This window comes from Ochlerotatus camptorhynchus, unplaced genomic scaffold (assembly GCF_037179485.1).
Source record: "Ochlerotatus camptorhynchus isolate MF236.1 unplaced genomic scaffold, CSIRO-AGI_Acam_v1.1 ptg000141l, whole genome shotgun sequence".
Lineage (NCBI taxonomy): Eukaryota > Metazoa > Arthropoda > Insecta > Diptera > Culicidae > Ochlerotatus > Ochlerotatus camptorhynchus.
This window is the reverse complement of record NW_027040631.1, coordinates 25200-40098: the sequence shown is the minus strand read 5'-3', so window position 1 is coordinate 40098 and position 14899 is coordinate 25200. Positions and strand designations below refer to the sequence as shown.

Here is a 14899-nt window from a genome sequence, read left to right as displayed (position 1 = left end):
AAACTTCTGCCACTTGGAGTTTAGGTCGGTATCTATTGGATCGTCCCAGTTACTACCACGCTTCCAAATTTCTTGTACGATCAGCTCTGCCGCAAGTATCATAGGTCCGATCAGTCCGACAGGGTCGTAGAGTTTCGCGATGTCTGACAAAATAGTCCTTTTCGTGTTGCTGGTCTCGTTGAATTCAATTGTCTTTAGATCCAAAACGAAAAGGTCGCTGCTTGACAGTAAGACCGTCTGCTCCTGATGTTCAGTGGGAATGATGTCCAACAGTTTGACTTTTGTTAGAGCACCATTTATGCAATTGGAACCCTGCTGATGCCATCATCTCAATGAGCTGACCTTGTAACTCAATTGCCTCTTCAATGCTGTCTGCCCCAGACAAGAAATCGTCCATGTAAAAGTCCAACCAACCGCGAGCCGCTGCCTTGGGGAATCTGTCCTTTTGGTCAAAATAAACTAGTGACCAAAAGTGACGCTCGACTCGACTTACATAATAGGGTCCTCTGTAGTTGGATGAAGCATACAACATAAATAAATAAAAAAGCAAATCATTCCATAAAGGTTGTGATATCGAATTTAGAAGTTCTTTCATGATTACAGTTTACTATAATTAACTTTTTTTTATTTTCCAAACAATCCATTCGAGACGAGAATTCAAAAATCCTTCTGTAATAGGTGAATTTATTCGGTTACAAAGATCGTTTGAAATAGTACACATGATAAGGTATTTTTTGTTTGTTTTGCTATTGCATTCACACAAGGGAATTGTACCAAATATGTCCTATACCAATATTGTTGAACTCTTCTTCTATTCTAAACCTGCCACTAATCGTAATCAGGCGGCTGCATCACCGGTCGGGATCACAACAACCAACCATGGCAGAACAAATGGTTATAAATAATAGGAAATTTACTAAACTAATTGTGGCAGTATTCTTGCGAGCATCGAAAAATGACAAATGAGAAGAATGAACAAACGAAAAAAAAAAAATATAATGGAAGAGCATTATTTGTACATGTTGCATAGTGAAGTTCGCGCTGAAGTCGACCATCGAGCTGCTATTGTTCATGACGCAGCGAGCGGACGCAGTTCATCAGCTGGGCAATCTGATCCCGGGTGGTGCGTTCCTGCTCCACCATCCCCCGGCGTGCCGTCTGCTTGACGGTGAATTCCTCCTCCAGCAGCTGCATTTGCTGTTGCAGCCGTTCGTTGCGTGCCCTCTGCTGGGCGTTGCGCCGCAGCAACCGTTTGCGAAGCATTCGATCTGATTTGCAGTATGGGTGCCAATTTTGAGGTTATGTGTGCGGGGTGCGAGTGCGAGTGTGCATGTGTGAGGAAACGGGAAATGGAAAGAAAAGAAAACAAACACAAGCGAAACGAAATGATAAATTTTGTGAGGCATAAGGTGAAAATCATAAATAACGAGTAAAATGGAGGAACAGCCACCTGATTTTTTCTATAATAATGAAATAAACTACTAGACTGAATAAATATACAAACTAAATTAGCTACGACTTATGAACGAACTTCAGCATCTACTGAGCTTGTTGTAGACGAACTGAACGAAAACACTAGTGATGTTGTTGCTGAAATTTACCACGCTGTTGATTCTGTAGCGCCACGGAGTCCTGTTGCTTTTTCTGCAGGCAAACCGGACAGATGTTGTCCCGTTGGCGGAGCAGCTGCGGGTTGAAAATGCTGTTGCTGTGGCAGCGCAGATGGTAGATGTTGCAGCAGTACACGCACGCGCTCAGACTGTCCGCGGAACCTAAAATTAGAAGACGAAAATTATGAGTTGGGTTGTTAGTTGTAGCTTAAGACTCGTCGACTCACCAGACTTGTTGCAAACGATGCAAATCTTATTCTCCAACTCGGTCAGTACCAACTTGGAACTGCCACTGTCCCCAACGGCGGCGGCGGCAACAACCCGTTGTTGCTGCTGCTGCTGCTGACCACCTGTTCCTCCTGCTGCTGATCCCGAAGAAGGGCCCGCACCGGATCGAACCGTTCCCGCTCCGGTGCTGGAGGCAATCAAATCAAAGTGCTTCCGCTTTTTGACGCCCCGCGTCGATGGTGGCGAGTAGAGAATCGGCCGTTTACTTCTCCGGCGAGTGATGTGGGTCATTTGCTGTTCGTAGTAGTCGATCTTACCGTAGTGAAAATCCTTCCGCTCGGTACTGTTGCAGCTGCGACGTTTGCGCTCCGTCTTCCTAGTGGTCAGAGCTTTGCTTTCCTCCAGCGTCAGGAGACCGAAGAACTTCAGAAACACCGGTTGTTCCAGTTCATCGATATCGAGCGGTTGGTATTCGAGGTACTCTTCGATTGGCATCGGGGCACGATCAACCGAAGAATCGTCCGAAGCTTTGACCGAGAGCGGAGTGGAAGAACGGGAATTCGGGGATGAGTCTGACGAGGCGCCACTGGACGGACGTTTGCTGCTCGAACCCGGCAAGGGATCGCTGCGAGTCTTGATGATACCCTTCTGACGAGTGACGAAAGCGGTTACCACCGGTTTCGATTGCACCTCCGGTTGACTCTGAGTTAGGCTGCTGTTCTTGGCTTTGTTCAGAGCTTGCAGCAGATTCATTCGGCTCTTCTTGATGGCCACTGTGGCCGGGAGCTCCTGCGGTTCGTATTCGTCTTCCTGCTTGATGGGAGAGCAGGCGATTTCGGGCAGTTTGGGAATCGGACGTGGAAGGCTTTCTATTTTCGGCGGAATTTTGATGAGCTTCTTCGGAACGGCGATCGTTTCCGGTGCGATCTTCTTCAGGGCTTGCTCGTTGACCAGGGCCTTAGCGTTGGAGAAGGTTATGTTGTTGAAAGGTGGTAAGGTCTTGGTGGCTGCGGAGCTAACGCGTTCCTCCTTCGGCTTGAGCAGCGAGATTTGCCGCTGATTGTACGGATGCGATGCGGTGGGAGAAATCGAAGAACTGCTGCTGCTTTGGGATTCGTCTTTCTCTTTCTTCGGTCGAGCTTCATCGAAGGAGGAAAGCCTGCGGGAAAAGAGATGTTAGGTAAAGTAAGTATCCCTCGCTGTACACAATACTCACTCGTACTTGTGGACCAGTTGGGCCTCGTTCAACCGTTCCGAGACGTTTTTCGGTGCGTATTTGGTGTTGAAGGACATCTCGTAGTGGACGGATAGGGCCCGGGTGACAAATCCGTAGGCGATTTCCTGGTCGATATCGACGAACTCCTTGGCGGCCATCTCCTTGATGTAATCGCGAACCAAGCCGTCCAGCTCCCGAACCAGCGAACGCTGCTCGTTGCCAATGTCGATCATTTGTCCTTCCAGTTCCTGAAGGTTGCGCTTCAGTTTGGATATCTGTTTGGAGAATGGACGGGAGTGTGGAAAATCGGATTAAGTCATCTATCGGAGGCTTTGGTATTTTTTAGCGAAATCATTTTTCAACCATGGATACAACAAAGTAAATGTGAAAGAATAGCTGCAAAATGGAGCACATGCGATACGAGAATGGAGTGATGCTCGTTAAGAAAATACCCGGAGATGGGTACTGTATATTTTCCGTACTGGTTTTCCGTACGGCTTTATAAGACGCAACTAGGAAATCGAACATCATCATACAAAGATAATGGACGTCGAAATGTCGTGGAACACATCAGCAATAACATGAAAGACTTTCTGGAGACTAGTAACGTCTAGCAGTGATGCAAAAAAAGGATAACGAGGAAAGCACTGTATATTGAAAAATATCAAAGACGCCAATTTGAAAAGAAAATTGAGGATGCAAAATGGCCGCATTTTAGCTATTATGTGAATGATTGTCCACAACAAACAACTAGGGGAAAAGTTGGCTTCGGCAATACCTTAACCTATTATCGTCAGGGGGGTAAACAACATCCTTGAGAGCTCAATTTTGGCATGTAGATACATTGTTATTCAGAGCAACTATTGGCCAAATTTGAGTGCTCTAGGACTTTGTTTACCCCTTGACGATAATAGGTTAAGGTATTGCCTAAGCCAACATTTCCCCTATGCAAATTTTCGATTCGTCATTTGGCGTGGAACTGCTCCATATTTTTGCACAGGCCAGAACATTGAAAAGTTCCATGGGCTTATCGGATATTCTACGGACTTCTCGGAAGATATTCTACTGACATTTGGAAATTCTACGAACTTCTCGAAGTTCTACGGTCTTTTCTACAGACTTCTTGGAACTTCTATGAACTTCTTGGAAGTTTAACGGAATTTATGGACGTTTCAACGGTCAGCTCGGATGTTATACGGACTTATCGGATATTCTATGGACTTTTCGGAGGCTCTATTCTACGAACATTTTGGAAATTCAACAGATTTCTCAGTCTTTTGCTTTGATTTTTTGAAAGACTAATTCTAGATAGAGCTGGAATTAGGGCGTAACAGCTTTTGTAAGCAATTACTTCTGTGGACCATTTCCAAGTATAACTGTAATCTGGGGGGTCATAGTAGAATTCTTCTGGATGGTGCTGGAGTCGCTACCGAAAGACTTCGAGATCGGAGAACCTCCACTCAAGACGATCGAACTGTTCAAGGATCTGGTGCGGAAGACTTTGGTGTTTCAGAACAGTTTGATCGAAGTTGGGAAGGTGGTGGCATCGTTCCGGAAGCTGATTGAGAAGATGACCGTGAAGGGACTGCTACTGGTCATAATGCCAATTCGGAATGAAATTAGTGGGTTGGTTAGAGGGGAGAGCGAGACCCTGAAGGAGGAAGTGAAGGGAACGTTGAAGACGTTGGTAGATCAATTTGGGGTGGGGAGATTCGTGACGGAGTTGAAATCACAGCCGAAGGAGGTTAAGTGGAATTGTAAAATGTTGATTGATCAGTTGTTGGGCTTGAAGGTGAGTTCTTGAAAGTCGACATCGGTGAGCGCTTGAAATAGAATAGGAGAAGTCCCGGCGAATTGTTAAGTGACCGGTGTTTTACATGGTGCCCAGCGATTGAAGCAGTTCGGTATACCATAAACATTTCAACATCGCGATGTTTGCAATAATCCTCGTAGAACTGATCCGAACTCCATGAGTATGGAATCCGAGTCGCACAGAAGGTCGTAAGAGGATCGGTGTCCATACAAAGGCCACCAGTAGTTTTGTCAGTGGTCGTTTACCATGTTTGATTCCGTAACGCTTCACCACTTGGTTGATCAGCCAACCGACATTCACTTCCTTGATTCGTTTCTCATGGTAACTGACATCGATGAATGTACCTTTGATGATCACTCGAACCATGTTCGGAGGTAGAATCTTCACCGGTGTTAGCTTGCCTACCATCGACAGCGCATCAGCTTTTACAAGTGTTCTCGGGCCGGCACTGCTTTTCGCCATTTGTCCGATCGTTGGACTATCTTACCGTGTGGACATATTAAACCCCACCCAAGTCTGATTCCGGTTGAAAGTCCCACTAGAACGCTGGCGACGCATCTCTGACTGAGTCGATGGCTTTCGGGAGAGTCTCCTCCCGGAAGCGTTCATCCGAATCTGAAGAGCATCTGGACCAGTTTCGTCTGATGATGCACGTTCGCTTCGTCTACTTACCACCGTCACCTGTGCTTCATCCGAGTCCTCATCATACTCCAATCCAGTAGAAGTTATTGTCCTGTCGGAAATTGGAAGTGCATCCCCTGGAGAACGTTCTAGCTCGAAGCTTCGATTCGGTGGTTGGAGGCCGTTGCTTATTATTCAGTGTAGTCCTTTTTCGATAGAATTTGGGAGCAACGAACCGAGATTAACGAAAGCCTAAAAATGAAGCGGACGCCGTGTGGAACGCGGGAGACGCCAAGGCAACGGCCACCATCGGGCTGTTGATCGAAGATAATCAGCACGGACTGATTCGATCATCGCAGACGGCCAAAGCTGCCTGGACGGCACTCCAAAATCACCACCAGAAAACCAGCCTGACGTCGAAAGTGTCGCTGCTAAAGCGAATTTGCGACAAGCGGTTCGCAGAAGGTGAGGACATGGCAGAACATCTGTTCGAGATGGAAGAGCTGTTTGCTCGTCTAGCCAACGCTGGACAGGAGCTCGCGGAAAACCAGACGGTCGCGATGATCTTGAGGAGCCTTCCCAGCTCGTTCGACACACTAACAACAGCCCTCGAAAGTCGGTCGGACGATGACCTCACGCTAGAGTTGGTCAAGCGGAAGCTGCTGGACGAAGCAGCGAAGCGGCAGGGTGCTGCCTCAAGCTCGGCGCTGAAAATCGGCCACGGTAGCAAGAAGAAGTCGATCGTGTGCCACTACTGCAAGCGGGAGGAGCACAAACAAAACGAATGCCGGAAACTGGCCCGCGATTCGGAGAAGGGATCCAAACCTCAAGAGAAGGCCAACAAGAGAAAGGAATCCGTTTCTTTCGCGCTGGCTGCAGGAGGAACAACGGGAAACAGCAGTACCAAACCGTGGATTGTTGATTCCGGTGCAACGCGACACACCGTCGCTGATCGAACGTTTTTCCGAGAGCTGCGTGAAAGTGAGGTTAAGTTCGTCAATTTGGCGGACGGGAAGCAAGCGAATGTCGGCGGTGAAGGTTCCTGCGTCGTCGAGTGCGTTGATGAACACGGTTTTCGTCGTGAAGTGAGCCTAAGCTTTGCGCTGTACACTCCCAGCCTATCGATGAACCTGCTGTCCGTGCCGGCACTCATCCAGAAGCAAGCCACGGTTGTTTTCGATGCGGCTGGTTGTCGTATTCTGCGAGGGGATGCTGTCGTCGCTGTGGCACATTTGAAGGAAGGCCTGTACCAAATCAAGCAACCGTCGGATACCGTGATGGTGGCAAGCGGCCGCCACAACAAGGATTGCCACCGGGACCCGAAAGCGATCGACCATTTGGTGAAGAACGAACTAATGGACGGTCTGACGCTCCACCGGTGCAGCGTCGACGAAAAGTGCGAGTGCTGCTTGAAAGGTAAGACACCACGTACCCCTTTTCCGAGTGAGTCTCATTCTAGATCAAAAGCACCAATGGACCTGGTGCACACGGACGTTTGCGGTCCGGTGGAGGTGTCGTCGAATAGCGGTTATCGCTATTTTATGACCATGATCGATGACAACAGTCGCTATTGTGTGCTCTACCTGCTGAAGGAGAAGTCGGAGGTCGCCACAAGGATTGAGGAGTATGTTGCGTTCGCCAAAACACATTTCGGCCGGAAGCCAAAAGCCATCCGCTCTGATCAGGGCGGGGAGTACAACGGAAAGCAGCTGCGTTCCTTCTACAAGCGTGAAGGGATCACAGCCCAATACACCGCCGGCTACAGCCCGCAGCAAAATGGGATCGCGGAACGGAAGAACCGTTCCCTCATCGAAATGGTACGCTGCATGCTGTTCGATGCACAGCTGGAAGAGCGGTATTGGGCAGAGGCGTTAAACACGGCCGTATACCTCCAGAACGTTTTGCCAACAAAACCCCTCGACGTCACGCCTTACGAGGTTTGGAACGGCGTGAAACCCAAGGTCGATCACCTCAAAATATTCGGCTGCGCTGCGTGGGCCTCCCTTAGCTCAGTCGGTAAAGGCGCAGCTACAAAGCAAGACCATGCTGGAGGTGGCTGGGTTCAATTCCCGGTCCGGTCTAGGAATTTTTCGGGTTGAAAAATTTCTCGACTTCCCTGGGCATAGAAGTATGATTGGACTTGCCACACAATTATACTAATGCAAAAATGGTACAGGCATCGAAAGCTCTCAATTAATAACTGTGGAAGTGCATCTAGAACACTAAGTTGAGAGCACGCAATAAGCTAATATGCGATATGCAATAAGCTTGAAATGCGAAGAAGAAGAAGAAGAAGAAGAAGAAGGGTTCACATTCCGAAAGTGAAGAGGAAGAAGCTGGACGCCACCGCACAAAAGCTGATTTTCGTGGGCTATTCGTCGGAGCATAAAGCTTATCGCTTTCTCGACAAGGCAACGCGAAAAGTTTACGTGAGCCAACGATGAAAACGTGGAATTCGATCTCTTTCCACAACGAAGTCCGGCCGTACCGGAAGATCAGCATGAAGCGGAGGAAGATTACGATTCGGCGGTCGAAGATGAGATCGAATCCGACGAAGAGTTCCTCGGTTTCAGCGATGAAGATCCCCTACTCGGAGAAGAAGCCAGCACGGAAGCGAACGCACCACGGCGATCGGCACGCTCGACGAGAGGCATCCCGCCTCAGCGTTTCGATGATGTCACCAGCGTAACGAAGCATGCAAGCGAAGAACCCCAAAGCTACTCCGAAGCGATCGAAAGCACCGAAGCGGCCGCGTGGCAAGCCGCGATGCAGGAGGAGATCGAAGCACTTCAAGAAAACGGCACTTGGGAGCTCGTCCCACTACCCCCGGGTCGCAAGACGGTAGGCTGCAAATGGACGTTCAAGAAGAAGGAGGATGAACACGGACGAGTGGTGCGACACAAGGCGAGATTAGTCGCGCAAGGCTTCGCACAGAAGTTCGGCCAGGACTACGACGAGGTTTTTGCTACGAACGGTCCTCGTACTCGCCAGCAAGCAGAAGATGTTGGTGAAGCACCTCGACATCAAGAATGGGGCTCCAAGAGGACGCGTACATGAAGCAACCCCCCGGCTTCGATCGTAACGACGGCATGGTGTGCCACCTCAAGCGCAGCATTTACGGGCTCAAGCAGTCCGCTCGAGCATGGAACAGGAAAATCGACGGAGTTTTCAAGTCCATGGGTTTCCACCAGGCGGACGCCGACGCGTGCCTGTACATCCGGAATCGCGACGGGAAGCAGACATACATACTCATATACGTCGACGATATGGTCGTCGTCTGCAACTCGGAGGAGGAGTTCGAGCAGATTCGCCGACAGCTGCAGCAGCAATTCAAGCTTTCCTGCCTAGGCGAACTCAAATACAAAACAAGCTACATCGACAAGCTGATTCGACGATTCGGTCACGATCAAGCCAAGCCATCGAAGGTGCCGATTGACCCCGGATACCTCAAGCAAAAGGAGGAGTGTGAATTGCCCACAAACACGTCGTATCGCAGTTTGGTGGGCAGTTTGCTCTACGTCGCGGTCAACACTCGGCCAGACATCTGCGTGGCCGTTTCACTGCTGGGAAGGAAGGTCACCAATCCCACCAACCGCGATTGGACCGAAGCCAAGAGAGTCCTCCGATACCTCAAGGCTACGAACGACCATCGTCTGCACTTGGGTTCCGGATCCGACGAAGTGGAATGCTACGTGGACGCCGACTGGGCCGGCGACGAAGGCGACAGAAAGTCTCATTCCGGTTTCCTGCTGAAGTTCGACGGCGGTCTTGTCGACTGGGGCACAAGAAAGCAATCGTGTGTCGCCTTGTCGTCGACGGAGGCCGAATTCGTCGCACTGGCGGACGGATGTCAGCAGCTCATGTGGTTCCGGAAACTTCTCAAGGACTTGCAGCAGGCTCAAGTAAATCCCATTGTCGTCTGGGAGGTCAACCGCGTGGAATGAAGATCGTGGAATCAGAACGTCTGGAGAGGCGTTCCAAGCACATCGACACAAAGTACGCCTTCATCAAGGACCTGCATCAACAAGGTATCATCGAGCTTCGCTACATGCCAACCGAGCGCATGGAGGCGGACCTAATGACGAAGCCCCTACAACGAGTCAAGCTGGAGAAGCACAGAACTGCCATCGGCGTCATGGATCCAACCGAGACGTCGATGCCGCTTCCAGCAGTACATTTTCACCCAGTGCATAATCCAAACATCTATGTATCAATCACACAACACCCATACACGCACACTCACACACTTTGCTTTGCTAAATAAACGTTAGTCAGTACGACTCAGAGGAGAAACACGCTCCTTAGTTTTACTCCGTAAAACATACCCCACCGACAGATGTACCAAGCGAGCGGCCTTCATCCAGATCCGACAACAGGCTTCCACGAGGAACCAACCCGGTCGCCACCGCAATAATCGTGCTCCTACTATCAACATGGACACGTTTCCAGTACTTCAGGCTTGTCGTATGGTCCCGAACCTAGAACCGCTTCCACTAAATCGCGTCAGCTGGGATCAGTTTCTGTGTCGACTCCACTGTCGACTACGGTGTCCTTCCGGAGACGCCCGAAGACGTTGACCGGTTTCTGCGATATCCCGGGCCAGAGAACAACACGTGCCAGTATCCAGACAGGTGAGCAATACTCTGAACCTTGATAGAATTACCAAAAATCTCATTAGACTCCGTAACTTCATTCGAAGGCAATACCAGCGTTCTGGCTTGCCTGTCTTGAAGACCCACTGTAATCGCCTAACAAAAACCATCCAAGCTAGGATGGTGGACCTTAGAAATCAGAGATCCGCTCTCTCCCAGATTGTGCAAAACGCTTTTGGAAACTAACCAAAATTCTTAAAAATAAGTCAACACCCATTCCACCACTGACTTCACTGGATAGTCTGTTGGCCTATATCAAATCATCTAAAAACATGAAGGCCCCAGGTTTCGACAACATCCTGAATCTGGAACTCAAACACTTGAGTTCCAGGTTCTACAACCACCTAGCACTGATTTTTAATCTGTGCCTCCGACTTGGCTACTTCCCCTCGTGCTGGAAGTCAGCTAAAGTCATACCCATCCGGAAACTTGGGAAGGATCCGTCCTCTCCTTCAAGTTATCGACCAATCAGCCTTTTCTTATGGTTATCAAAACTGTTCGAAAGAGCAGTCTACCACCGGCTCCTAACATCTGCCGAAGAAAACAACTTGTTACTCGAGGAACAGTTTGGTTTTCGGAAAGGTCCTTCGACCGTCCACCAAGTCTGTTTCGAAAACATCTGCCATGACGTTGTTGGACTGATGTCAAAATGATCAAATTGCAGCACTACGGTCTTCCAATCTTCCTAGTGAAGATAATTAACAACTATCTATCGAACAGGGCGTTCCGAGTCTTTCTGAATGGCATCACATCGGATGCTTTCAACATCGGTGCTGGGCCCATTCTATTCAACCTGTTCACCTCCGATATGCCGGCTCTCCCTGATGGTGGATCGTTGTCTCTGTTCGCAGATGACACATGCATCGTCTACAAGGGTAGGGTCATCGGAGCTCTGACTGCCAAACTTCAGAGAGCCCTGGACGTCCTGTCTGAACATTACAACAGCTGGAAGATCCGTATCAACGCGGCAAAGACCCCTATCTAAATCTCCCAAACTTGTTCCAACAACAACAACAAACTAAATGATTTTTTAACATTTTGATAAAGTGGGCGATTTAAGGGGTCGTTACCCTATCTTACCACTCGAACTTTGCCTTGCAACATTATAGAGATTTTGTCTTCTAGAGCTTCGAGAAAATTGGGTCTTATGTATGCTCCCTCTGACATATCACATGTGAGTTGCTTAATTTTATAATAATCTCTAGTAGAAGGTCGTCTCAAAATTGACCGACTATGCAATAAATTCTCTTAAAACTCTTCTGAGAACTGCTTTGGAAATGTCCGCTCAAAATTCAATTCCATTGATAATTTTCACGGATCCTGAAATCCTCTTCACAATCTTTAAGCTATCCTTCCCAAAACTCCCTTGTAAATTTTATCTGAACTACCTCTTGAGTTCATTCTGAAATGTACTCAAAATTCATATGAAATTTTCAGCAAAATTCTCTTCAAAGTTCTACAAAGTGTTTATCCTGAAAATCTAGTCCAGTCCAAGGGTCTGGAAATGTTTTTTTTCCTGATTTTTCATTGAAGTTCAAGGGGTTTCTCCGGTGATTCCGTTTTTCCGGCTTTTCCTGGTTTTACCAGGATTCCCGGTTCCCTGAAATAGTCATTCTAAACTGAAAATCGATGAATTTAGTTCCACTCTCCAGCATAGTTGTCAAAAGTAAAAATACATACTTTTATGAATTTAAACCACTTTTTCTAAACGTTATTCTGAAATAAATAAGAAATCATATTTTGGTTAAAAATCAATAAAATTAACTGTCAAACAACGCTCGAAAAAATTAGGGTGGTTGATAAATTGTGACATAGAGGATCTGATTTTGCATCACATAATTAATTGACGTACCTCGCATGAGACCAACCCGTTATGTCCCATTCGAACCCATATTGGAGTCAACCTGGCACGACTCAGTTTCGATTCAGTACCCAAGTTTTCCTCAACTCAACATAAACACCCTAGAAAAACCTGGGCAATTCTGGTCCTTCCAGTTTGCAGCGAAATTCAAAATGTTATCTACCTCCAACACCTTCCACACCAGGGCGACTGACACCACTAATACACACACACACATTACATGTCGCTGCCGCATGTCTTGGTAATGCTTTCAACCAGTGTAAAGTGACTCAATTATGTGAGAAAATCATTCCCAACTGCAAAACATATTATTCAACAATGCAATGCACTAATTCCCAATTTACTATTGCAAATTTTACAATTCGCGATTTACACCTTCTGATTGATGCCAAATTATTCATCCCAATCGAGATGGATTCTGCAGATGTCAGTGACATTTTTCTCTATGTAAATTATTCGATTGTTGCTGCGATAAAAATGCAAACCGATCGAACTTTGTCCTGAATATAAACGCACTGGAATTCTTCGCACTCACCTGACTCTGCGTCAATCCATTGGCCAATTTCGATGCCAGAAGCTGTGGAAGAAAAATAAACCCATTTTAAGTGTTATTATTATTATTTGCTTGCCACACAGCCACAGTGTTAGCACGACGAGCTGTTCAATCTCGTTCGTCGTCGTCGTCTTTATCAAATCAACAACACGCGTCACACATTTCCCATCATTTTATTTTCTGTTCCGTTTCGTGGGGCGACGACAAAGGTACCTGAGGCACACCGATCAAAACATGGTCAAAATCGGTGGCTGGAGACCGAGCCGGAAGTGCATGCGGTCAGGTGTCTGCTCCCACTCGAACCTACCCCGTGCCATGCAGACACCTTCCGTGGAAGTTTACCACTCTTATTTTCAGTGACTTCCGAGACCATCGTGATTGCTACACATTGTACATGCATACGATGTGTTGTGTGACCGTGAACTCAAATTTAATTTAGTTTATGTCCCAGTTCATGAAATCCTTTCTCTTCGAGTAAGTACATTACTTTTATCGTTCACCTACCTGATGCACTTTGACAAAGTGACGTAAAGATCGCTGGCAATAGACGAGATCGTCCTTCAGCTCGTTCGGTATCTGGAATCGGAGCATTTTCTCCTTCTGACTTGCGTTCACCATTTGATCTCGACTCAATGACACACCTCACACTTCACTTGTAACAGTATTGATTGCGATAGCAAATTGTTCAAATTTAACCAACTATTTTTATGCTTCTTCGGGCACTTTAAATCACCACCGAAATGCCATTAGGCAGAGTAGTAGGCCTGACTAACTGGCTGTGCGGTTCGACTGAATTATGATGATAGCGAGTCGAGTGAGCCACGGGACACACAGACGGCGACGACGGTGTGCTTTGCTGTTGTTGTTGGTGTAGAATCGCCTTCTCTATCCACTCTCTCAAGCGACGAGTTGGACCTCTGCGTTTGTTTTGGGGTTTCTTTTCTTGTTGCACCACAGGCAGCAAAGCCATCGGAGATCTCTCTCTCTTCAACTCTCTTGAAAGTGACACATCTGATGTTGTTGCTGTTGCTGCTGCCGAAGGTGATTTTGACAAACGCGCGCAACGGTTCCACGGAAGCCAGATGGTGGACCGCCAAGTTGATGACTTCCGGTACAGGAACGGGCGGGATTGATGTGATGTGTTTCAAATCCTTCAAGAAGGTAAATTGCAAAGCAGAGATGCTAAATCAATTGTGGATTTAAACAGTTTCCGGTTTGTTTTTCGTAATTTCTATTTGCCAAGTTCACATCTCGAGGTTCGCATTGAGGAAGGCCTCTCATGCGATGGTTGCTCCACGTGCGGTTTTCCGGTGAAGTAGAAAATGCATCTAAATTATTTTGGCAGTTCACCGAAGACAACCATGGGTTTTCGATGTGCATCGTTGGTAGTCTAGATTTTAGTGCACTGAAACTAAAACACGTATAAAAGTCGTTGAATAAATCGGTGCCAACATTTCAGTGCTAACATTTGAAAACGGCGCAAAAGCCATTTGTAAACAAATGGTTTGTGGGCCCTTTACTCGCTACCCGAAGAACACCCACGCAAACCAACAGCATCGTCAGGAAGGGGAAAATTTCCCCTACCCGATGTTGCTGTTGTGTCGCGTGGGTGTACTTCAAGTAGTGAGTAAAGGGCCCACAAACCATTTGTTTACAAATGGCTTTTGTGCCGTTTTCAAATGTTAGCACTGATTTCATTAGGACGAAACTGGTTTTGTATATAATGACTGAAACTGTCGATTTCTCGCAAACAAAAGCAAATGTATTATACCAGCTGGTAGAGGAAACATTCATCTACCTCATGGCGTACTTAATTAGCTATTTGAGCTTTTATACGCCTTTTTAATAGAAACTAAGCGATCGATTCAACATATGGTGCGCATAGGAGAACGTCAAAAAGAGTGCCCTCCTCATGGACATGGAGGTTGACGGTACTGAAGCAAAGGGTTATGTTTAATTTCTTTATATTTGCAACGATGATGATTTCCTACAGTGACACATATCACCTTCTTAATGTTTCAGTATGCCTCAAACGATTAATTCTTGGTTGTTAATAGAACTTCCTTGATGAAATCGGCTGCTTCATGCAGACTGAGCAATTCTGATTATAGTATCAGATTTATTCTGTATACAGAGGAACTGGGAGGGCTTATTAGAAACTTCTCACCAATAAAGTGATAATCTTCTAGTAAATTTTGCATATCATTTAATTAAAATTGTATTTTATTTTAGTATATTATTTTTGTTACAGTGAATTGGCATTTGCATACGATACAAAAGATTTAATATTACTTGCTCGTTTTTGCATAAAATAATCAATAATACCTTTTGAAGTTTTTTTTTCA

General features: G+C 46.8%; 1 protein-coding gene across 1 annotated transcript; it reads right to left on the bottom strand.

Annotated features, from left to right (window-relative positions):
• Positions 1-643: 643 nt before the first annotated feature.
• Lint-1 (l(3)mbt interacting protein 1) lies at positions 644-13549 on the bottom strand. The gene is made up of 6 exons (XM_065221361.1): positions 13059-13549; positions 12537-12578; positions 3055-3329; positions 1838-2997; positions 1602-1772; positions 644-1268 (listed from the first exon to the last, which is right to left on the bottom strand). Exons 1-6 carry the CDS (start codon positions 13170-13172, stop codon positions 1063-1065), a joined length of 1968 nt encoding a protein of 655 aa, XP_065077433.1. The 5' UTR covers positions 13173-13549; the 3' UTR covers positions 644-1062.
• Between the last annotated feature and the right edge of the window lie 1350 nt (positions 13550-14899).

Bases quoted from the DNA above. Each gene is read 5' to 3' on its own strand.
- Lint-1 (XM_065221361.1), bottom strand. From the start codon at position 13,172: ATGGTGAACGCAAGTCAGAAGGAGAAAATGCTCCGATTCCAGATACCG. The intron at 12,579-13,058 runs GTAGGTGAACGA...TTTCTTCCACAG, and splicing joins ACTTTGTCAAAGTGCATCAG to CTTCTGGCATCGAAATTGGC. The intron at 2,998-3,054 runs GTGAGTATTGTG...CTTTTCCCGCAG, and splicing joins CAACTGGTCCACAAGTACGA to GCTTTCCTCCTTCGATGAAG.